At 56.6% G+C, this 23,445-nt stretch overlaps 8 protein-coding genes across 8 annotated transcripts; 4 read left to right on the plus strand and 4 right to left on the minus strand.

The window, feature by feature from the left end:
* Positions 1-135: 135 nt before the first annotated feature.
* Positions 136-2,328, plus strand: QBC33DRAFT_219478 (alpha/beta-hydrolase). Its single transcript, XM_060422768.1, has 4 exons — positions 136-460; positions 525-700; positions 755-1,029; positions 1,108-2,328. The coding sequence occupies exons 1-4, from the start codon at positions 262-264 to the stop codon at positions 2,183-2,185; spliced, it is 1,728 nt and encodes a 575-aa protein (XP_060287091.1). The 5' UTR covers positions 136-261; the 3' UTR covers positions 2,186-2,328.
* Positions 2,329-2,330: 2 nt separating this feature from the next.
* On the minus strand, positions 2,331-3,874 carry QBC33DRAFT_526034 (PRELI-like family-domain-containing protein). Its single transcript, XM_060426868.1, has one exon. It carries the CDS (start codon positions 3,500-3,502, stop codon positions 2,792-2,794), a length of 711 nt encoding a protein of 236 aa, XP_060287092.1. The 5' UTR covers positions 3,503-3,874; the 3' UTR covers positions 2,331-2,791.
* A 781-nt stretch (positions 3,875-4,655) lies between these two features.
* Positions 4,656-7,186, plus strand: QBC33DRAFT_219657 (DWNN domain-containing protein). Its single transcript, XM_060422771.1, has 3 exons — positions 4,656-5,048; positions 5,103-5,388; positions 5,468-7,186. The coding sequence occupies exons 1-3, from the start codon at positions 4,877-4,879 to the stop codon at positions 6,996-6,998; spliced, it is 1,989 nt and encodes a 662-aa protein (XP_060287093.1). The 5' UTR covers positions 4,656-4,876; the 3' UTR covers positions 6,999-7,186.
* A 673-nt stretch (positions 7,187-7,859) lies between these two features.
* Positions 7,860-11,128, minus strand: QBC33DRAFT_465488 (P-loop containing nucleoside triphosphate hydrolase protein). Its single transcript, XM_060425137.1, has one exon. The coding sequence runs from the start codon at positions 11,033-11,035 to the stop codon at positions 8,300-8,302; it is 2,736 nt and encodes a 911-aa protein (XP_060287094.1). The 5' UTR covers positions 11,036-11,128; the 3' UTR covers positions 7,860-8,299.
* A 230-nt stretch (positions 11,129-11,358) lies between these two features.
* QBC33DRAFT_526040 (uncharacterized protein) lies at positions 11,359-13,219 on the plus strand. The gene is made up of 4 exons (XM_060426869.1): positions 11,359-11,669; positions 11,727-11,815; positions 11,871-13,084; positions 13,165-13,219. Exons 1-3 carry the CDS (start codon positions 11,592-11,594, stop codon positions 12,961-12,963), a joined length of 1,260 nt encoding a protein of 419 aa, XP_060287095.1. The 5' UTR covers positions 11,359-11,591; the 3' UTR covers positions 12,964-13,084; positions 13,165-13,219.
* QBC33DRAFT_597404 (uncharacterized protein) lies at positions 13,083-17,023 on the minus strand (the record flags this gene model as incomplete). Its single annotated transcript, XM_060431927.1, has 3 exons — positions 13,083-14,238; positions 14,338-14,697; positions 14,767-17,023. 3 exons carry the CDS (start codon positions 17,021-17,023, stop codon positions 13,565-13,567), a joined length of 3,291 nt encoding a protein of 1,096 aa, XP_060287096.1. The 3' UTR covers positions 13,083-13,564.
* Positions 17,024-20,432: 3,409 nt separating this feature from the next.
* Positions 20,433-20,843, plus strand: QBC33DRAFT_511694 (uncharacterized protein; the record flags this gene model as incomplete). The annotated part of the gene is made up of 2 exons (XM_060425855.1): positions 20,433-20,676; positions 20,758-20,843. The coding sequence occupies 2 exons, from the start codon at positions 20,433-20,435 to the stop codon at positions 20,841-20,843; spliced, it is 330 nt and encodes a 109-aa protein (XP_060287097.1).
* A 768-nt stretch (positions 20,844-21,611) lies between these two features.
* QBC33DRAFT_219703 (vesicle-associated protein 2-2) lies at positions 21,612-23,248 on the minus strand. The gene is made up of 7 exons (XM_060422772.1): positions 23,045-23,248; positions 22,916-22,986; positions 22,831-22,853; positions 22,713-22,771; positions 22,523-22,638; positions 22,338-22,460; positions 21,612-22,276 (listed from the first exon to the last, which is right to left on the minus strand). The coding sequence occupies exons 1-7, from the start codon at positions 23,082-23,084 to the stop codon at positions 21,860-21,862; spliced, it is 849 nt and encodes a 282-aa protein (XP_060287098.1). The 5' UTR covers positions 23,085-23,248; the 3' UTR covers positions 21,612-21,859.
* Between the last annotated feature and the right edge of the window lie 197 nt (positions 23,249-23,445).

Raw genomic sequence — 23,445 nt, forward strand, 5'->3', positions numbered from 1 at the left:
GATCCCTCGGTCTGTTTATGTTGTCATATCCTGCTTCTTGGGGGCGGTACGGGGCCCAACTTTGGAGGGGGTGAGGAAACCAGGGTAGGTAGAGTCTCAATGCAATTTAATATATTAAAACGATCGCCATTCTTGGGGAGCTGCGGGCTTTGATGGTGGTTGTCATTGTGTCACGAGAAGCTTCCCCCAAAGCATCTCTTCAACTCCTCGGAAGTGAAAAGCTATCGCATCGAGGCCAATTGAACTTCAACGGCCGACACAATGCGTTGGGGAGAGCTTGCACTGACGGCCCTCGTCTCAGCGACTGCTGTCTCGGCTGCCGGTCGTAGCTTGCGCCATGCCGGCAAGCAGTTCGAGGAGCGAGCAAAGAGGAATGCGAGGCCTATTGGAGAACAACTTCATCGCGAATACTCGGAGCGCGACGTGGTTGAGCCCTTGTTCCTGAACGCGAACACCTCGAGTGAGTGAAAACGCAAGTTCGGCTCGTGAGGCCGAGACACGGGACTCACACCTTGGTTGCCTAGAATTCGCCGTCAATGGCTCCAACATCCCCGATGTCGACTTCGACGTTGGCGAGTCGTATGCGGGCCTGCTCCCCATCACTGACGACCCGGACGATGAGAACAAGCTATTCTTCTGGTTCTTCCCGTCTACCAATCCTGCGGCCGAGAAGGAGATCTTGATATGGCTCAACGGTGGTGTAAGTGAGCTCCCTGAGAGATCAGAGGTATCTGTACTGACAATCTCGAAATAGCCTGGTTGCTCCTCGTTCGAGGGCTTGCTCCAAGAAAACGGGCCCTTCCTTTGGCAATACGGAACCTACAAGCCAGTGGAGAACCCATGGGCTTGGAATAAGCTCACAAATGTGATTTGGGTTGAGCAACCAGTCGGCACTGGCTTCTCTACTGGGACTCCTACGGCTAGGAACGAGGAAGACATCGCCGCCCAGTTCAAGGGTTTCTGGAAGAACTTCGTCAAGACGTTCGAAATGCAGGGGTTTAAGGTCTACATTGCCGGAGAGTCATATGCGTAAGAACCCCCCCCCCTCCCCCCCTCGCGGTGCAGGCGGCAGTGATGGTGGCTAAGACGAGGGCAAACCCCAAACAGTGGAGCGTACTGCCCGTACATAGCCAGCGGCTTCCTCGATGAGGAGGACACGACTTACTTTGACCTGTCGGGCATGCTGATCTACGACCCGGTCATCACATGGGACGAGGTCCAAGAGCCCATCACCATCGTGCCGTTCGTCGACTACTGGGGCGGCCTCTTCCCCTTCAACGACACCTTCCGCGAACACATCCACGCCCAGGACAAGGCCTGCGGCTACACCGATTGGGTGAACGAGTACCTCGTCTACCCACCCAAGGGCCACATCCCGATGCCGCTGCCCGGCACGCACCCCAACGGCACCACCAAGGACGAGTGCTGGAACCTCTACTGGGACATTTTCGACGCCATCAGCGCCATCAACCCGTGCTTCGACATCTACCAGGTCGCCACCACCTGCCCGCTGCTCTGGGACGTCCTCGGCTTCCCCGGCTCGATGCCCTACCTCCCCGATGACGCGACCGTCTACTTCGACCGCGCCGACGTCAAGGCCGCCATCAACGCGCCCCCGGTGAAGTGGGAGGAGTGCTCGTCCGACGACGTCTTCGTCGGCGGCGTCGACGGCAGCCTCCCCTCGGGCATAACCGTCCTCCCCAGCGTCATCGAGCGCACCTCCAACGTCCTCATCGGCCAGGGCGCCCTGGACATGATCCTCCTCACCAACGGCACCCTGCTGGGCATCCAGAACATGACCTGGGCCAACCAGACGGGCTTCCAGTCGCGGCCGGACGGGCCCTTCTACGTGCCCTACCACGCCGAGGCCTCGCTCGGCACCATCGCCGGGTCCGGCGTCTTCGGCACCGCCCACACCGAGCGGGGGCTCACCTTCGTCCACGTCGACCTCGCCGGCCACATGGTCCCGCAGTACGCCCCCGCCGCCGCCTTCCGCCACCTCGAGTTCCTGCTCGGCCGCGTCGACAGCCTCGCCAGCACCGAGCCCTTCACCACCGACGCCCACACCGCCCAGAGCGCCGGCCCGCTCGGCCTGGGCACCGCGCCGCAGGGGTGGAGCGACCTGACGGAGGGGGGGTCTTGCAAGAAGAAGAGGGGTAATAGCATGAGGAGGTTGAGGAAGTAGTGTCGTTGGTTCAGGTAGTTAGAAGATGGAGCACGAGAGCGAAGGCGGAATGCCTGGTGAAGACAGGTGCAGAGTCGGGCTCGAGCAAACCGACCGACGCGTTAGCATAAGTGAGAAAGATACCTAGGTGGAGAATAGCTTCATGTAACTACTTTAATTTTACTTTTTTTATTTCTCAATCTGCCCGCTATCGTTTTCAGCAAGTCTGTAGAAACATGATCCATTTGATACAACAGGAGAGTGGAATCAATATAACGCCCCTAAGAATACCTCCTTCAAACAAAAATGTCCAAAATAATCATCACTAAAACTCCGTGGCACGCGAGCCTCTCAAGGCTTCCTCCCCCCGTGATTCAACGCCTTGCTAGAAGCATTCACACAATACTGTACAAAAAGATGGTGATGCCTCCCCTTTTCCCACTTCTGCTCCCAAGGTTCCAATGTATTCATGCCAACGAGCGGTGCGAGGTGGATGGCGCAGAGTCGGATCAACAAAGAAGATTCAAGCCAGTCGACTGCGTTTTCGGGGAAGCCAGGAGTCCAATCCGCTGTTGCTTTGCCAAGTTACCAAGCAGGGCCAGGGCCAAGGCGGGTGACGGAATTCCTTCAAGCCACCTCCATGGCCCCCGCCATCGACCTCCTCCTGAGCTCCAAGATGTCCATGACGCCGCTGTGGCGGAGCCTCTCCAGGATGATGCGCATCCCTTCGCGACTCTTGCCAAGCTGGTCCTGCGTCTTGGTCGACGCCAGGGACTCGATGCTCCGTTGGATGCCGCGGGTCCCCAGTCTGGAGAAGAAGCCGCCTTCGTCCGGCTGCGTCTGCTGCTGTCCCTGTGCCTGACCCAGCCGCCCGCGGATGCGTTCTCCGAGACGCGACCGGAAGACGACTGTGGTGGTGACGTTTGTCGTCCCGGTATTCGGTGCTGGGGCCGCCTTCGGGAGCGTGTAGAGCTGCTTCTCGACAACGGACAAGACGCCGACAAAGTTGAGGTTCCGGCTCTCGGTCTGCATCCACCCTTCTCGTATGTCCACGACGCTGTTCTCGAGTATGTACGATGCCTTGTCGCCTGCCGTGCCGGTAAGGCTTGTCGGCAGCAATTTGAAGATGGTGGGCGGCAGACGGGATTTCTTGAGATGGATGCGAGTCGTGTGGAGCCGGCCCGTCTCGGGGTCGAGGTGGGAGGAGATGGTGTCGGTGCTCAAGACATGTTTGGCAAATGGATTGAGCTGGGGTGAGCAGTAGCGGAGGAAGTAGGCGAGGGTCACGGTCGGAAAGGGGTGCGAATAGGTATCATTGGTTGTATGTGTGAGAACCATCTTGGCAGCATGAATAGAAGGCAACTTTGAATCGGAGGTTGGAATGAACTCGGAAGGTTTGAATGATTATGTTTTCGATTGGGACGTCAGCGCAAGCTGGAGGCTCACTATCCCAGGGGTGGCAATGTTGACATCGGGTGTCAGGTCCCCAGACAAATTATAGTAATTCTTTGATCAGGACGGGAAGATGCTTCGACGCTCGAGAGTCGAAGAAATGGTCTCGATGCGGGTGAGCAGTGGGACGTCTTCGGTGGGTTGATGAAGGCGGGGGAAGGCGTCCAGGCGGATATCACGGGGGGTGGGCAAACAAGCTCTGTACTATGTACGATGCTCGAACGACAGGAAGCTGTCGATCGGCCCAGGAGCAACTTTCCTCGCATCAGAGTGGACAGTCTCTGGAGAATTTGCCTTCAATCAATTGCTGGCAAATCACGTGGAGCGGGGCAATGCCTGCATTGGATTGGTAATGATAGGTCAGATACGGAAGTACGTATACTCCCTAATTCGTGCATTCAATCCATGGGATTCTAGGCAGTACACGAACCCGGCCGGATTCTTTGTCCTCCGAGGTCCTTTAAATCCGATCCATCCTGCCGAATACCTCCACTTTCGATTTCCACCTTCCAACTCCAGCGCCTTTTCCTCGAATCCATCGCGATACTGCCAACTCTGGCCGCGTCCATTTATTTACCTTCCATCTATCATTGCGCGGGACCCCTGGTTGGCAAGACTCGTTTTTTTTCTCTCTCTCCCTCTCTCGACTGCTCACACGGATTCGGAGGAACACTAGCAATCTCGGACAGGGCGCAATCCGCCAGTCCTCGACCCGACCCTTGACCCTAATCGCAACGAACATCGCATCGCGTCATATCATCTGCATGCCCTCCCTGCCTATCTATCAGATGCAGAACTTGGAGATTCAGGCCAACTGAAGGTTTTCTTATTGAGGTGTCGTGGTGCTGCTATTCAGGGGGTAGAGTGCTATTCAGCAACGTTCTATTGAATAGGTTGCCTAGCTCGCTGGGTCTTTGTACTTCTGTTTCCTTCCTATTCATCCGCATAACCCCCATTCATGAAATCCTTTTTCTCCTTCGAATACAATCAGAATTGATTCTTCATCTCCTGAAACTTGGAAGGCAACAAGAGAAGGCAGGATCAAAACAAAAGAAACAAAGAAAAAGCCCTCATCAGCTCTCCAGCATTGTTGTGCGAAAGGAGTCGCCACTCTCTCATCTCCCATCAATCTTCACTTTGACCCTCGCCCGCCCACGCATTTGGTTCTTGGTTTTGATCGTTAAGAGCCTCACTCGTGCTCTCCACCTATTTACGGCTATCGACCACGTAAGAAATAAACCTCATCACCACTCGAGCAACATGGCGTCGTCAGTGTTCTTCAAATTCAAGTCTCAAAAGGAGCCCACCAGGGTTGAGTTCCACGGAACGGGCATCTCTGTCTTTGAACTCAAGCGTGATATTATCATCAAGAGCGGCCTTGGTGATGGCACCGACTTCGACCTTGCTATCTACACCGATGACGGCAGAGACGGTACAGTACCTACGAACTATGTGCGAATAGAGGAGGGTGCTAACTCGGATGCAGAATACGACGATGACACAACAATCATCCCGCGATCCACCACGGTTATCGCTCGCCGGCTACCACCCATGAAGCCGGGTGCCGGTCGAGCTGCTCGATATGTCTCGGGCAAGATGCCAGTCAACGCCAAGAACTCGTCCCGAAAAGAGCAGATGGTGAAGGCATCAACAAAAGCCACCTCCAATGCGATTGCTCAGATGAACAACGCCATGACAGAGGAGGAGAAAATGGCAGCCATGTTCCAGGCGCAAACGGAACAGTGGTCGGCCCAACAAGAAGAGATGGCCCAGTTTGTCTCCCCTTCCCCCCCGGCCCCCCTCCCAACGTTCAGTGTGTTTCTATTTGCATTATGCTAACTTGCAATTCAGTCAGCAGCCTGTCTTCAAGCCCGGCTCCAAGAAGCCAGCCAACGTCCCGGATCATGAACCTCCACAAGGCTACATTTGCTATCGCTGTGGAGAGAAAGGGCACTGGATTCAGCTCTGCCCGACCAATGACAACCCGGAATATGACAACCGTCCGCGTGTAAAGAGGACGACCGGAATTCCCAAGTCGTTCTTGAAAACGGTTGACAAGGCAACGGCTCTGGCGCAACACGGTGAAGGTGATGATTCCAAGACACCATCCGGTATCATGGTCAATGCAGATGGGGAGTTTGTGATTGCGGAGCCTGATAAGGCGTCGTGGGAGCAATTTCAAGCCAAGGCCAAGTCAACCTCTGCTGCCCAGAAGGTCGCTTCCGACCAAGACAAAGAAGCACAGGAGCGTGGCTTGGTGTGCCCGATCGACAGGAGAATGTTTATAGACCCAATGAAGACACCGTGTTGTGAGAAGACGTATTGCAACGATTGCATCACTAACGCTCTAATCGAGAGCGACTTCGTTTGTCCAGCCTGTCAGACGGAAGGCGTGCTGATCGATGATCTGAAGCCGGACGACGAAGCAGTCACAAAGACCAAGGAATACCTCGCGGAGAAGGATGTCAAGGCAAAAGAGGGCTCCACGAGTGCACCAACATCACCGAAATCCCCGGTTGCTGGGGATGCTAAGCCCGCGGAAGCCAAGGTCGAGCAAGCCCAGTCAAAGTCTCCTCCTCCCGCACCAGCATCATCCAAGTCGCCGCCATCACAGATAGCTCAGACCTCAACCCCCGCACCGGCACTAACATCAACACCCGCAATTCTCGACTCGAACCCGAAGAAGCGACCTGCGGACGACTTGGTGGAGAACCCCAAGATCCCTAAAGCACCAAAAGCAATGCAGAAGGCGCAAGAAGCCCAGCAGCAGCAGGCCATGATGCAGATGATGAACGGAATGCCCGTCAACGGCATGAACGGGATGCCGAACATGCCCAACATGCCCAACATGCCCAACATGCCCAACATGCCCAACATGCCCAACATGCCCATGATGCCGTTCGGCGCCATGCCGATGGCCAACGGCTTCGGCGCCATGGGCATGAACAACATGAATATGGGCATGATGAACCCCATGATGAACCCCATGATGGGCGGCATGCCAGGCTTCAACATGAACAACATGAACGGCGGATTCCCCCCCGCCATGGGCGGCGGCGCAAATACCAACAACATGTGGGGAGGAGACATGAGCGGCGGCATGGGCGGAGGCAACATGAACATGATGAACAACATGAACGGCGGCGGGGGAATGGGCGCCATGAACCCCCAAGCCGGCTTCAACCAGAACCACAACCAGAACCCGCACCAGCACCAGCATCAGCAGCAGCAGCAGATGCACATGCAGATGCAGATGCGGCACCGCAACTTCGCCAACCAGCCCGCCGCCGACGACGACGCCTACTTCCGCAAGCCCGTGAACCCGCACAGGCACCAGAACCGGCAACGACGGGTCCGTCCCAGCGACTACCGGGAACTGTAAACCCCCGGCTGTCCATAGCAGCATCCCGTTTTGGTTTTGACATCCGGTTTTTTGATCTCATGGCAACCACGGGCTAGCGAGAACGCATCATCAGGACGCGTCGTTTCTGCGACCTGGGTGTGCTTGCTTTCGTACCTTCTCTTCCTGTTGGGGGGGTGTTGGATCGTGGTAGGGGCGTTGTTTTTAGACCCAAGGGTGCGTGTGATAGGAGGTGCTACAAACACGAACTCGGGGAAAAGGCATGTTTCGGCGTTTGGGCTGGTTTCTGCATCAAAGAAGAGTTCTAATTGATAAGGGGTTATCATGGAAGCGGACTGGACGTTTTTGACTTTTCCGGTTCTGGGAGCATTCAGGGACGGGGGTTAACCAACCCCCGTTAACTAGAGGGAGGGAAGCACCGAGATCTCTGGTCTTTGTATATAATCCAAGAAGACACGTCAATAATATCGGTGATCACCAATGAATCGGCCCTGTAGCAAAACCTTGCAAGTGAAATGTACTGAGTTTCTCGTCGCCATTGCCCAATCAATATCCAAACCTGTATACATATATATGATGTGGGCAAAATGTGCCACGACTCCACGACCTCGTCCAGACTCAGACAAAAACAAAAAGCAAAAAAAGCATAGATCAGTACAAAAATCAACAAAAAGGCAAAAAGGCAAAAAGCTCACCGGTGGTGCCCCGAGGGGTCACCGGCTACGAAAACAGGGGTTTTACTTCCCACCGGGCGCGGTCTGAACGTAGGGGGCAGAAGGGGAGGGAAGGGGAGAGGGCATGCGCCGCCGGGGCTACCAACTACACCAGGACTCCGTCTCTGGTGTAGCGGCGATATGACACGACGGAATTAGGAACTATATTCCTCGGGTCGGATTTATTGGGAGGTTCAGTACCTATGTAGTTTTGACTACCCTCTCACTACCCTCTCACTTTGGTTTGTGTGTCAAGCCTAAAGCCCTCTCCCTCTGAACGCCTACCAGGGGAACATGTGCCTGCCTAAGTGCCTCAGTCCCTCATCTTCATCTCAGTCTATTTCGCACCCGCCGTGCGTTCTCGCCGACTCATCGTAATAGAGCCTAGTTATATGCTTTGTTTCCTTGTGTTGAGCACCTGAAATCACCAGTTATACTCCTTAAGCGCAACCGGACATTGACCATCACTACTATCAGCTCTTTACTATCTGTACCCTAACAACCCGGGCCAAAGCTTGTCGAGCTTGTCAACAGTTGGTAATTCGGGAATGGAGGCCAGAACTAGCTGGCGACACACCCACAATAGTTTATATCTCTCCCGCCTCCCCCCTAATAGGTCCTCTGCTTGGGCATCTTCTTGACCTCAAGGGCCTCAACATCCTTCTTGTCGTAGTAGTGCGACCCAAACTCGGACAGCCACTTGGGGTCGATGGGTATGACGGACCGGACGTACTCCTTGCTCGTGACGACGAGCTCGTGGTAGATAATGATCTTCGGCGGCGGGTCGTACGACCTGACCACCGACGACGGGTGCACATAGACGGTGGTGCTCGTCTTGAGCGTGCGGTACCCGTCGCCGCTGCGCTGCAGGCGCGCCGCGTTGAGGAAGAAGGCCGCCGTGATGGCCCGCTGCACCGGCTGCATGTTCGAGATGCCGCCGCACGTCGACGTGCCCTCGAGCACCCGGTCGCAGAGCTTGGCCAGCTGGTCCCGGATGTCGCGGGTGCGCGTCAGGGACCGCTGCTGCAGGAAGTTCTCCTTGGACCAGATGGGCGAGTAGTCGCTGTCGACCCACTGGTTGTAGATGTTCAGGAGCGTGAGGTGGTCCCCGCCATCCTTGACGGTGAAGCGCGCGCGCGCGCTGTCGGCGTGGACTTTCTTGTCCTTGGGCCGGAAGAACAGGGTCGACACCTCGCCCAGGATCGAGACGACTGTGAGCATTTCCTCGACGCAGCCCTCCTGGGTGGCAGCAATGAGGGCCTTGGCCAACATCGGGTCGGCAGGGAACTCGGCCATCTGCCGGCCGGCCTTTGTCAGTTGGCCGTTGCTGTTGAGCGCCTGCAGCGCGTAGAGCTGGTTGAGGGACTTGATGAGTAGTTCCGTCGGCGGAGGATCAAGGAAGTCGAAGCCCAAGAGATCCTCAATCCCGAGCGCTTTAAGCTGAAGAACCACCGAACAGAGATTTGTCCGCTGAATCTCGGGCGTCGTGGAATCGTCCATCTCGCTTAAGTAGGCATGCTTTGTATATAACCTAAAGCACTTTCCGGGCTGTACACGGCCTGCACGGCCACTCCTCTGGTTGGCAGCCGCCCTCGAGCATGGAACCACCGAGAGCGTGGACATGCCCGTGGTACCCGTGGGAGTGAATACGTTTTCTTTGACGTACCCAGAATCGACAACGTAGACGATGCCATCGATTGTCACACTGGTTTCGGCGATGTTGGTCGCGAGGACAACCTTCCGGGCCTTTGCCGGTGTGGGCTCGAAAATCTTGGCTTGCAGTTCCGAGGGCATGTTTGCGTAGATGGGCGCGACGATCAACTCTCGCACCCTTGAGCCGAGTTTCCGCCTGATTTCTGTGATCCGCTCTGCTGCCCTCTCGATCTCTTCTTGACCAGTCAGGAACACTAGGACGTCTCCGTCTCCCTGACTTGTGTGGATCTGAAAGACTGTAACTATCGCGGCCTCGAGGTAGTTCGCCTCAGGAGACGGCGTGTAATAAATGTCGACAGGGTACTTTCGTCCCGGAATGTTGAAGATTGGTGCGTCGTCGAAATATCCGGAGAACTTCTGTGCATCCATTGTAGCTGAAGAGATGATGATCTTCATCTCGGGTCTTCCCCGAGCCAAGTCCTTGACTAGAGCCAGGAGGATATCCGTATGGACTGTCCGCTCGTGAGCTTCGTCAATCATGATGGCCGAATATCCGGCTAGCTCAGGGGACGTAACGAATTCTCGAAGAAGCATTCCGTCAGTCATGTACTTGAGTATCGTCTTGTCGCTCGTGCAGTCCTCGAAGCGGATCGAGTAGCCGACTTCGTTGCCCACCTTAACCCCCATTTCGTCCGCAACACGAGCAGCGACGCTCATGGCTGCGACTCTTCGCGGCTGCGTACAAGCGACTTTCAGGCCGCCCTCTGTGTAGCCGGCTTCGTGGAGATATTGCGGTATTTGTGTCGTTTTACCACTGCCCGTTTCTCCCACTAGGATGAGGACTTGGTATTCCTTGATAGCAGCTAGGAACTGCTCGCGGTACTGATACGTCGGGAGTGACTTCCTGACCTCCTGGATGGTTCTTTGAGCCTGCTCTGCGGCATCGATTTGCACTTTCAGCACCCTCTGTTCCTGGGTCAAGCCATCCTGCTGCTGCTGCTGTGCATACTTTGCCGCATCCCGGACAAACGTGATGGCATCTTCATCCAGCAGAAAGTCATATTCCCCTTCATTCTCCCTCTCCGCCCTCTGTATTTGGCTTCTTGCCTTGTCGGCCTGCTCCCTTTCCCACTCTTCGTACTCCGTAACATGTTTCTCTTGGCCAAACTCGTCCTTTTCAACATGCCGCCTGTACAGCGCATCGTGCTTCTTTTTACCGTCGAGCTTGCCACTTTCGGTGAGGTAGTTTTCCGGCAGCCGGTAGCCATCCTGGTAGTCGTCGATCCGCGCCCGCTCCTCTGCCAAGCTGAGGATCTCACGGTTCTTGGCAAACTCGGCCTTCTCCTTCTCCGACAACCGCACCCCGGAACGTAACTCGGCCGTTTCCTCCGCTACCTGCTTCCGGAGCAGCGCAAGTTTCTCAGCCTCGCGCTTGGCCAAGTATGCATAGCGAGACTTGAGACGTAGATCGTCGACGGCCGGGTCCGGGGCCTTCTTGGTCTCGTCTCGCTTGCTTAGACGAGGTGACCGCGATCGCGACCGTGAGCGCCTGGGAGGAGAGTCATCACGATGCCGTTTGTTACGGCGCGGGGATCTCGAGCGTGAGCGGCGTCTCTTCTTCTCGGGCTTGGCGGGCGCGGCTGGTTCGTCATCGTCCATAGGGACGAACGCGAACCGCTGTGTTGACGACATGCTGGGCTAGTTGGCGAAGCAGCCACCGGTACCAAAAGGAGAGGATGCTCCTCGGCCCTGTAAAAATGGATGGTGACCTCGTTGCGCCGTTCGAACCAGGCTGAGGCTACTACTGTAATACGCCGTCCCGGAGAATTTCCGCTGTAAAACGGTTATGTGCATATCTTATCAAGAATGTTATGTTCTTAAGCGCTTGTACTATCGTACCTTAATTTAAGTGGGACCGTTCCAACGGGCCTCGTTGGATAAGCCAATCGACCAACAGACCAATCAAATGCCCTCTGGGGAACAAAAGGGAGGAACACAAGTGGCCAATTCCGTCACTTTAACACGCTGGTATTTTCACTAGTGGGCTCTCAGCTCCGGTATAAGTGACCTGTCTTCTAGACACGCAAAAGATAACTCTGAGCTGGCAAAGACTCGCACTGGAGCTGGCAAGATCTCTCCTTCTCGTCACTCTTTTGTCGAATCCTGTTTATTACAGATCGGGGGGAATTTCTGCGAAGTATTTGAACAGATCTCCCCATTCGGCGCTGGAATCAGCGAGGGGCGCAAGATGTTGCTCCGTGGAGGGGCGCTGCTGCTCCTGTTGTCGCTGGTGCATCTGGTGCTATGTGCCGAAGACTATTACAAGGTGTGTCAATGCTCGTGTCTACTTCTCGGTCAGGGCACACTTCTTACAGGCGTACAGGTCCTCGGCTTAGGAAAACAAGCGACAGACAAAGAGTTAAAGTCGGCCTACAGGCAGCTCAGCAAGAAATACCACCCCGATAAGAACCCGTAAGTGCCCCCGCCCCGTGCTGAGCTTTCGCCCAAACCTAACCAGATACTGCAGAGGTGATAGCACTGCGGAGTCCAAGTTTGTCGAGGTCTCCGAAGCCTACGAAGCTCTCATCGACCCCGAGTCCCGGCGCATCTACGATCAGTACGGGCACGAGGGCCTCAAGCAACGACAACAGGGCGGCGGCTTCCACACACACGACCCCTTCGACCTGTTCAGCCGGTTCTTCGGCGGAAAAGGCCACTATGGCAGCCACCCGGGCCACCGGCGGGGCCCCAACGCCGAGCTCAAGGTCGAGATCGCGCTACGGGACTTCTATAACGGGGCCACGACCGAGTTCCACTGGGAGAAGCAGCACATCTGCGAGGAGTGCGAAGGCACCGGCTCCGCCGATGGCGACGTCGAGACGTGCCACACCTGCGCCGGGCGGGGCATCCTGCTGCAGAAGATCATGCTGGCCCCCGGCATGTACCAGCAGACGCAGGCGCAGTGCCACGCCTGCGGGGGCCGCGGCAAGACCATCAAGAACCGCTGCCCCGCCTGCGGCGGCGAGCGCGTCGTCCGTAAGAGCACGCCCGTGCAGCTGACGGTGCCGCGGGGCGTGGCGCGCGACGCGCGCGTGGCCTACGAGAACGAGGCCGACGCGAGCCCGGACTACGTCGCCGGCGACCTGTTCGTCATCCTGGCCGAGAAGGCGCCCCACCTCGAGGAGGGCAACCCGGACCGCGTCGACGGCGCCTTCTTCCACCGCCGCGGCGACGACCTCGTCTGGAAGGAGGTCATCTCGCTGCGCGAGGCCTGGATGGGCGACTGGTCGCGCAACCTGACGCACCTGGACGGGCACGTCGTGCGCATCGGCCGCAAGCGCGGCGAGGTCGTGCAGCCGGGCCACGTGGACACAATCGTCGGCGAGGGCATGCCCAAGTGGCACGAGGACGGCGACAGCGTCTACCACGAGACCGAGTACGGGAACCTCTTCGTCGAGTACGTCGTCGTCCTCCCCGACCAGATGGAGAGCGGCATGGAGAAGGAGTTCTGGTCCGTCTGGCAGAAGTGGCGAGGGAAGACCGGCGTCGACCTGCACAAGGACAGCGGCCGTCCGGACCTCCCCGATTCGGGAGAGGAGCGTGTTCATCAGGAGTTATGAGTGGGGTCCCGAGATACCAAATGGAATCATGTATCGTAAATATGTCGTTCAATATACCGAGTTTTCTCTTGGCGACCTTCTTTTGCGTATTGATTTACGTACGTGTTGAAGCCGGTCCAAGGTATTTAGGATTATAACTGCTGTTCTGGCAAGGTCGGTTCGTCCACATACATGTCAGTCAACTAACGAAGCATCTCTCAGTCATACCGAACTAGCTAATATGCCGCTCAACTCAAGCAAAAGAAACAAGATCATGGCTCATAAAGTGGTTGTCGAACGCATTGCGTCTCCTCATCTCCTAGTCTCCTGGTTTCCTCCAATATCTTGAAAGGGGAATAACTCGCTTCGCCACTGGATATAGGAACAAAAGCACTTGCTTCTAGGTAAAATGAAATATGAAAGAAGTAATCATAACTCCTAGGCCACACTGAAAGCACTAGCATGTCTTTCCCAACCCCCAACAATTGCTGCATCAGAGTAGAATACGGAACCGACAGGAAAAGAAAAGCAGAAAAAGCAAAAAAAAGAAGCATAGGTCATAAGAATCGTGATCCAAGCCAAGCCACTCCCGCCCGCCCCTTTCTCCACCGTCACAGCGCATCTATCCCCGACGAGCTCTCGATTCCCGACCATCATCATCCCTTCCCTTCGCGGCAGTCCCATCCCGCCCCTCCAGCAATCCCCTCCCCGCGCCGAGCAAGCCCCCGACGAGCCCGAGCCATCCGCCCCGGCCTCCCCCCTCCTCCCCCACGGCGCCAACGAGGTCGCGGACGATGCGGTCCACGGCCTCGCCGTCCGTGCCCGCGACGCTCCACAGGCCCCGCACGTCGCCGTCCCGCCCGCGGTTATAGACGAAGTCGCCGCGCCGCGAGTGCCACCCCTTCCTCGCCTCCCAGGCGTGGCGGCCGAGCGGCCGGCCTTGCGAGTCGAAGCGGTCCGGCAGCACCTCGATCACGTCTTCTTCCTCGGGGTCCGAGTCCGGCGAGGAGGAGTTGTGCGGCCTGCGGCGAGTCAAGAGTGGTCGGTTTGAGGAAGGGTCTGAGAGCCGGCGGCGGTGGTGGTGGTAGGCAGGGTCGTTGTTGGGGTTTGGTGCTTCCTCGCCGCCGGACTTGTCTGTCTCGTGGGCTTCTTGTTCCAGCCGGTGCTGTCTTAATGTGCGGGATGACTGGGGCGATAGAGGAATAAACGCAACGGACTTGGTGGCGGTTGGGGTTGGGGGGCCGGAATTCGAGTCGGAGGATAGGCGGCGGCTGCGAGAGACATGATCTACACCATCTGGTTTTGCTTCGTCAGCCTTTGCTAGGCACCTAGATGTAGTAGTCGAAGGGGAAAGATGATACAGAGCACCTGGGCATGCTCAACGAGCAGACGCACCCTGATTCTCGTTCTTGGGGCGTACATCTTGTGGACGACCACTACGAGAAGAATCTGCACTCACATGATCAGGCCCAGTGGGTGGCGGCGGGAACCCGCTGGCGGTAGCTGCGGAGTTTGGCGGCGGGCCTGGTGGTGGAGGCGGGTATCCGGTGTAGTCGGGGGTGTAGAGCGGGTAGGGTGGTTCAGCGAGATTGGTAGTCGCTGCGTTGGGATGTTGGGTGAAGCCGTGGGTAGCTGGCATTGCTGCAGAGGCTCCGGGAGGAGGGTAATAGGCACCGCCTGACGCATGAGGAGGCGACGGCGTACGGCGTATGTCATAGGGGTCGTACCCGTCTGCGGACGTCTCGTCCTCGTAGCCTTGGAACCTGTTAGTGACGTCCCGGACTCCGGGATCCGAGTGTACGGAGTAAGTAACAAGTCACTTACGTCTGCGCTCCCTTTCCCTTTCCCTCTCCCTGTCCCCCCTGCCGTGGTCTCGGTCTCGGCCCAGGTCCCCGCGTTGCTCGCGCTGTCGTGACCTTGACCTCGACCTGGACCGTGAGCTGGACTTGGTCCTTTTTCTCCTCCTATCTTCTTCCTCATCCTCGTCGTCGTCCCTCGCCTTTGCCTTCTTATTATCTCTATATTTCTTAATGCCGATGGCTGCAGCTCCCGCAGCAGCAGCACCCGCAGCCACATTCCGCAAGCGGCTCCTGCTCCGCTTCCTGTCCACCTCCTTATCACTGGACTCGCTGTCCGAGGATCGCGATCGATGATGGCCGTTTCGATGTCGACGATGCGACCGGCTCTCCTCCGCCGCAGAATCGTAATCCCTCGCCCCTCCAGCGCCGGAACCGTGGCCGTGTTGGGGGTACGGCGGTTCCACATACAGAGGTTGGGTCCCGTACTCAACCATGCCTAGCTCAGGATCAGCAGTGCTTGCCTCCGGGAACGGGGATCTTGCGGACCGGGAAAGCGATCTGCTGCGCGAGCGATGCCGGTTGCGCCTCTCTTCCTCCCTTTCATATTCTTCCTCCGAGTCGAGCTCGCGTTCGCGCTCCTTCTTCTCGTGGTGGCGGTCGTAGAGCTTCTTCCCGGCAGCGCCCGCCAGGCCAGCTGCCACGATTTCGGCCCCGGTGCGGAGCCGCGAGCGCGAGCGAGATTTGGAGTTGTTGCGGCCCTTGCTCTTGTCCCGGAAATGCTTGACTAACCCGGCCACGGCTGCAGTGCCGACGGCGGCCTTGGCTACAGACGCGACACGACTCTTGGACCGCTTCCGGCTGGGAGTCCGGCTGGGAGTACGGCTATAGTCGTTACTATACCGGCGCCGACTCCTGCCACGACTCATTTCCTCCTTATCAATCTTATTAGATTGGTAATACTTGGCAGCACCGGCAGCCGCCAGGGCCACGGCTGCGATGCCCAAACCAGTCTTGATTCTCGAGTGGCGAGACCGAGACCGAGACCGAGACCGGCCATGGCCGTCGTCGCCAAACCTCTCCTGGTAGGCGCTGCGGGCGCGCCTGACGGCCTCGGTGCCAAGAGCGCCGAGGGCAGCACCGGCTATGACCTTACGCCCTCTGTTCTCAGGCAGCTCACCGTTCCCGCCGCGTCGGGAGGCGAGAAGGGCCGAGATTCCGGCGCCAGCCAGGGCGCCCTCAGCGAGGTGGCGCTTGTGGTGATGATCGGGGCTGCCCGAGCCGCTGCGGTCACGGCGGCGGGTGACGGTCCGCTTGACGTAATAGTCGTCCTCTGAGCCCTCGCCGTCGCTGTAATGCCTGTCGCGACGGTCCCCGCGGCGGCGCTCGTAACGCTCCATGGCGTAATCTTCCTCGCGGCGATCACCTCGGTAAGGACCGACCTCCCGGGATTCCCGACGATAATAGTATTCGTCTTCCCGAGTTTCGGGTCGGGTCTCGCGGAAAACAATGGGCGGCGCCGCTGGTGCCTCCTGGACAATGATCTTCTGTTCTGGGGCACGCTGGCGGATGACTATGGGTGCAGCGATAGGTGCAGGCTCGTAGTACTCGGTCTCTTTGCGATAGCGCTCGACCTCGCCGCCCCCATGGTGACCGCCGTCCTCTCGGCGTTCCTCAACACGACGCTCGATGCGGACGTCAGTCTCTCTGTCATCGCCGCGATCCCACGGCATCCGGGAATGACGATCCCAGTCGCGGGGTGAGTAAGGCTCGCCTCGCTCGACCCTGTCGATCTCCTTGGATTTCTCATAAACAACGGTCCGGGAGCGTTCTCGATCATCCCGGAAGTCGTCATCGCGGTCTCGCTCAATGACCTGGCGCTCGACGACGGTGCGCGAGCGAGGGTCGGCGTACGGGTCTTCCCGTTCGATTACCTTTGTCTCCTTCTCCACGTAGCTGTTTCTGGGTCGGTCATTGCGATTGTAGTAGTCGTCCCTCGGGGAGGAGTCGATGGCGGACCGTGCCCGTTCGGGGACGTAAGACGACCGGCGATCGACGTCGAGTAGGTCACCACTGGTGCGGCCAGGGTAGAGGTTCGAGCTGTAACGACTGCGGCGGTCGTCATCGACCTCGAAGTCGCGCTCAACTCGCTCGACTCGTTCGACCCGGTTGGGCGTCACCTTGTAGCGGCGCACCGTCGGGCCCTTGTAATTATCATCGTCGTCTGACGAGGGGTCGTCCCGCCCCCGCGTGTAGGTGCGGGACTCGCGGTAGACCTCGGGCATCGTTAACGTGCTTGTCTGAATATTCCAGGGCACCTTGAAGGGTATGGTATTTAACCGGCGTCGCACAGCTCTCTAAGACAGTTGGGGCGTAGTTGGGAAGAAGAGGGGAAAGGCTGATGTGATGGTTTATGAAAAGGAAAGTGGCTGGGAATGTGGGTGAGAGGGGTGACAGGTCGTTGCAACGCTGGAAGCCGGGCTGGGCTGCCTTGCTGACGAGTCTTGCCCTGGAGCTGAAGGTCGACCCTGACTGACCGTTGGGCCCGGTGATTTGTTAGCCTGTGGGCCTTTGGGATGGCGGGTGGCAGCAACGGATCGGTCCAGTCCCTTTTTTGCGTCGCCGTTGGTGGCAGATGAGGGCTAAGTGTGGCCTCCTGGATGGGCCTCAGGGCAGGATTTGAAACTTCGCAGTAAATCTGGGAACAGGGAACAAGCTACTCTGACGCATTACGCAGTACTAACAATCGGCGCATGGAGGCAGACGGCAGGAAAATCAAGTCTCTGGGCTGAGAGAGCCTCCTTCTCTGGGCAGGCCAAGGCAGAGAGGGGGCCTCTAGTGTACTGTACTGCACATGCAGCCACGCCCGCCCTCGTAGGGCAGAAGCTGGTACGGATAATGAGTGGCACCCGTGGGGACACTTCCATGTTACCTCACCGGGCAGCCTCGTACCCGCATAGAACTTTCCCGCCGATAGCGCTCTTGTCGTGATCCCCAGTTATGGCTGGTACCAGTGTCACCTGTTGAGCTGACTGAACAAGAAACCAACCGCCCTATCACCTCACGTGGAGTCAGACATAACCATCAGAGGCAAGACCTTCCATAGCCTCGTGACCAGATCAGCACGGAAGTCGAGGACATAAATGAATGAGGTGGTGTCTTGGGGATGACAATGACAGGTGAGCTCTCACCCAACCAGCTGATTTACGTACATCTTACGGATTCCTGCCGCCCCCTGGAGGACCCCGCTTTCGCTGGCCCCCTCCTTGTGGAAGCCCAAAGGGAGCGCCCAGTGGTAACCACCGTTCCGTCATCTCAACAACGGGCGGCCTCGATATCCGCTCTCGCTATAGGTTCTTTATATCCCAGTTTCTTGTCCTTGTCTCGATAGCCATTCTCTATGGCTTCTATTAGGATACTGGCCCTTCCACAGTTCCCATGTAATTGATCAAGAAACCTACCTAATACCACAGTAGATCCTCGGTCAGGACAGGTACGACAGGAACCCCGCCAGAAACGTGCGCATTTCGTCATGGCGTGTCTAGAACAACAGGGACAGGGATCTGTTAGAATGACGAAGCACTTTGGTTCTTAATATTAGCACCAAGGACCTGGTCCAGCAAACGGCAGGGGGGCAAAGGCAGGGCGTGATGACTGGACGCAGCGAAGCCAAGCTCTTCCGCCCCCGTTTTTTCCCCTTCAGTCCCGTTCACCAGAACCTTCCATCGATCCCGTCTCACGGCAACGGCTCCTTGCTCTCACCATCCAGCCCTGCGGATGGGAAGCCAGGCCCCACCCAATTGCCGGATGGATGCCCCTTGCCTAGAATGTCCGTCGCGAGTGCGCCTGCGGGTTGGCAGTGAGGATGACTTTGAGCGTTGCGCTTATCACTTATAATTTAGCCACGGCTACACCAGCCCTGAGACGGAACATACCTGGGCCTCGGTACCGGCCTCGCCCATCCTGCCTCTACCTATTTACAGCTAGAGCGCGAACCCTAACCCTGAACTACGCTGACGGGGAAGCAACCTGGCTCGGGACTCTCAGATGCCAACTTACACATATACGCAGTATACTCGGCTGCTTAGAAGATCCATTTCCGGTTTTCACCGGGCAGACAACGGCAGTGGAGGGAAGGCAAGGGATTTATCCGTCGTTCTACGGTACCTGTCCAACCCCTTGAACCGATTGGCTCTGAGCACAACTCTCCGCCGGGAACGGCTTGGAATTGAGAATGTTTCCTGTTACCTGGGTTGGCCTCATTTCTATCCACATACGAAGTGCTTATCGTCTTTTGCTGCTACAAGACCTGCTCGAGATCTTCTTGTGATCGGCGCTGTGCTAGGGAGGCTCAACACCGTGTTGCTGCATCTCCGTCTCGCGTCGTCTCGGTCTGACATATCACGCCAGTGGTGGCCATGTCACCATCTTGGATGTGCTTTTGTTCTGGACCCCCAGAGGAATAGCGCCTCGTGCAGTGGTAACTGGCGATTATTTGCACATTCTTCCACCATTCGGGTGCTCGGCAATCCATATGGTAGTTGGATTAACAGTCTCCGCTCATTCGTCTTTCTTGACAATTGAGTGCCAAGACCGATATTGGCTAAAGCTGGACTTCTGAGGCTCGAAGTCCCACCTTCACGTCCTGGTCGATCCTTGCCGGTTACGGTGGGCGTCTTCATTCATCTTGCATCGGGTGAAATCCCCTCTTGTCTTGGCTTTTGCACTTTTATATCACCAATTCTCATCATATCACCCCCATTCTGAAAGCATAGCACGCCATGACCTTGTGAGGAGGTATACGGCAGATGGAGAGTCACATCCGAACAGGCCTCGGCATTGCACTTGGATCTTTCCCACTTGCCTCATCTCGGTTCCTACTTTACAGCTCTGCTTCCCGCCAGCCCGCCACAGGAGGGCATGGTCTGATGAAGCTTGCTCCCAGATCTTGAGAGGCGCGAACCGGTGCATATGAGGTCACTCGTCAGGGACAAGGGCTTCGGCATGCAACGGGCAGAAATATAGCCCAAGCTGGCTATACAGCGAACCTGGTCGGGAGCCGACGTTTTTGCCGCCCAACTCTACCTCATCCTATCTCGCAGCTACGGCAATACCGGGCTTTTCAAAGAGCACCTTGATAAGCGCCAATAGTTCCGACAATTCATCCCGTTATCATTTAAACACCAGCAGGGCGTGCCGCTCTTTCGTCATGGACGGACAGCGGTAAATGAGGCTCGTGCGGGTGGGTGAATAGCTGCAGCAACCTTCTCAGTCTGGCCCTGGTTCTGCTTCCGGTTGTTCTGTGTCCATCTGTCTTTGCGCCGGCACCAGACGATACTGTCCACTTTCAGGTTCCGCCAAGCCAGGAACGGTCAGCAAGTCTCCTAGGAGAAACGCCTGACATCTGCAAGTCCCGGTGATGGTGGCTATCCGTGCCAATGTTGTGTCCAACATGAGAAGTGACCACTTTGAGACCTAATATAACATTATTAACGTAACCAAGAAAGAATAGATACCGCTCATCTGTCGCTGATATTCGCAAGAACCGTCTAGAAAAGGTGGGAGGAGGAGGAAGAGGAGGCCCCTGGCCTGGCTCCCGAGCCTATAAGAACAACCTCTACTCTGTCACCTCGAGGACTACTGTTTCCTTTGAACTCGCGGCCTGAACAAATAAGATTTGTGACTCTGAGCACCATGAAGCTCACGATCTTCTCCCTCCTCCTGGTTGGTGCCGCCGTCGCGGCTCCAGCCGAGCCTACCTGGAAATATACCAGCAGGGATTTCAACGATACCAACGCGACCGTCCCCCATACCCCTCGCATGCATGCTCGAGATTCTGGCCATGCCAATCTGCCCAGGCTGCCCTTCTGGAATCGGCAGTTCCGCAACAACACGGCGAACCCCAACGGCAACGTTGCTCGTAATACCAACTTGACATGTAAGGACCTCCCTCGCCTTGCCGAAAGGCACATCGTCGAATCTGTGTGATACAGTGTGGGCTGACCCGTCTGTTGAACAGTGCCCGTCACGGTTACCCTGAAGGAGCGTAGCAAGGAGCTGTCGACCAAGAGGGAAGCCGACTTCCCCAAGTTCGGCGCTTACTAGATAGCTCACGGCCACAAAGTACGATCGATATTCGGGGGGGGGGTTCCATTCTTGCGGGCGACTGCTCCGAGGAGTTGGCGTGTTAGAGTGCTTCTTCTCGGTCCAGTTCTGATGAGACAAACGAGATTTTGGTGTGGTTAATTTCTTCGATGGGATGGGATCTTCGGACTTTATATTCGATTCTTGACTTTGGGGTAGTCTTTGTAACCTTACTTATCCAGCCGGGACCGGCTTGTGGTCTTGATATGATCAAGATCCGAAATGCTCTTGGTGGGCATAAATTCCTCTTTCCTCAGCCGCATGATCCTCTCGAGACTAGTTCAGTGACATCTATTCTACTACCTACAAACTCGACCTCTCTGGCTTGCCCTATCTATCCTGTCCTTTGTCGATCAATGGTTATCCCTGGTAATTCGGTGGAGAGCAACCCGATTGAACTGAATTTGCCGGCTGGGTACAATAACTCTGTAGTACTGCGTACAGAGGAAGCTTGGAGCTCGAAGAACGTCAGAGGAAGTTAGGTTGGATGTCCAGCGATATTGCTAATGCTGGCCCGGGTTTGGGAAGTTTCGTTTCGTTTCGTTTCACACCGTTCCCCTCCGTTCCGTCCGTTCCGTTTTATCCAAGTCCGCTAGTCCCTGCATGCTTCAGGCTCTCTGACGCAGGCACACAGTCCCATGATATCACACGCAAGGCCAGACGAAAACATAAGTCGACAAAGGAAAAATGTATTCGGTTATCAGTGGCAGCATACAGTTAGCTAAAATACAAGAGAAACACTGCCAGCCTGAGACGAGTCAAGAGAGCAGAGTCAATATTTCATAAGCCGTCTCACCGGATGGTCGTGGCATCCACACTTTGTCCGACTCCCCAGCTTGGCCCCCTCCCCATCAACCATCTCGGATCCGTCATAAAAAGGGGGCCTATCCTGCTAATATGTAATAACATATCCTAGCAGCACAGTCAGGGTACCGCCGCAACGCAACAAATTATGTTTCGTATCCCATTGGGGGTTCCTAGAAGAAGAAATAGGCCAGCAAGAAGCTGAGCAAGCACAAGAGTGCTACAATATGGATGGGCACACCCTCGGTACCCTGCCGGACAGCCTGGGTAAGCTCTGGCACTGTGTGTCGAGAATGCGGTTGGTCTGACGACGAGCCAGCCGTCTTGCGCTGTCTCAGACCGCCGGTGTCCTGGTTCAAATTGCTGGTGGCATGGCCCGAACCGGCCGGGATCTTATCCTCATCTGACGCGAACTCGGAGGCAGAGTTCGCAGCCGCCATCGCCGTTGCCGAAGTTGTGGATCGGGCCGGATCATCCCCTGCCTTAGCCTCCCGCTTCTCTGGCTCGACGGCGGCAGCTGCAGTGCCAGCATAGTTGCTGTTTTCGCTTGGGGACGAGTAAGCCGGCAGTGTAGTATCGGGAGTCGCCTCCTAAAAGAACAAAAGTCAACATTTGCACCTCTTCCAGGGTGGTGAGGCCAAGGGAACAAACCCCGTTTGCCAGGGAACGGCGGAGAGGGGTCGTCGCTGGAGCCTGAAGTCCTTCCTCCAATGCAGGAAGCCAGGTCACCCTTATCTTCCTTTCCTGAACAGCACCCTTTTCAACCGTATCCCACTGTGCAAGAATATGGTATCAGCATCGAACCGTTGTGCCAAACTGGGGCATTTGGAACATACGATCTGTTGCACGTTTGTGAACTCCTTGTCGCCGGTGATAGCCACAGACTGGACAAGAAACTTGTCCCGACATCTTGCATCAAGAGCCGGCTCAGACTTCATCGCTTGTAGAAGGACTGCGCAGCAATTAGCCCCCACGTTCTCGGTAGCCCAGCGATGGCCAAGGGGTATGGATCGGGCTGTGACGGACCGGTAACTTCCACCTCATGGCCAGGCTCAACACGGCCTGAGTTTGGCCGCACGCAGTACCTGAGAGCATGGTGAGCTTCCTTTTCTACCACCCATCTCCTCTGAATATGGGGTCGCACTGTTTCGGGGCAGTTGTTTTGACCTGGTTGGCGCCGGGTGAGTAAGTAGGTAAGTAGATACGAGGAGGGAGTCAGTGCTTGGTACCTTAAAAGCCACGGGCGCAGTGTTTATGTTCTTGATCTTGAGGATCTGCCCGACCTCGACCGTGAAAGGTCCTCCACCTAATGTCAGCCAGCTGCCAGAAGTTCGCGTCGGGTTTGAAAAGGGACATACTGCGGAATTCGAGCTCCGCAGGTTCGATCTCGACGGACATGGTGGGCGTTCTCTATTCGATGCTAGGTATGGTTCAGGTGCAAGTAGGACAGAAGCCGAAACACAAACCAGCGGGCCAACGGGTGACGACGCTTTGGGGCTGGAAATCGATAACCCAGTTGGGAGACCAAAGGAGACCTGGTTTACAGAAATGGTACGTAATGGGCAGAGCGAGGCTAGATTTGCTGTTTTGTCGAAGGGCAAGATCAATCATAAAAAAAGAGACCACGCGCTGGGTGCAAGTGAGCATGGACAGACCAGGCCAAGTTTCAACTGACCATGCTGGCCCGTGCTGAAGCACCGCAGATCCCCACTACGTAGTCACTTGGGATGGCTTCCACTTCGATGGGACTAATCAAACG

The sequence above is a fragment of the Phialemonium atrogriseum genome (assembly GCF_030411735.1).
Source record: "Phialemonium atrogriseum strain 8032-3 unplaced genomic scaffold QBC33scaffold_3, whole genome shotgun sequence".
NCBI classification, from domain to species: Eukaryota; Fungi; Ascomycota; class Sordariomycetes; order Cephalothecales; family Cephalothecaceae; genus Phialemonium; species Phialemonium atrogriseum.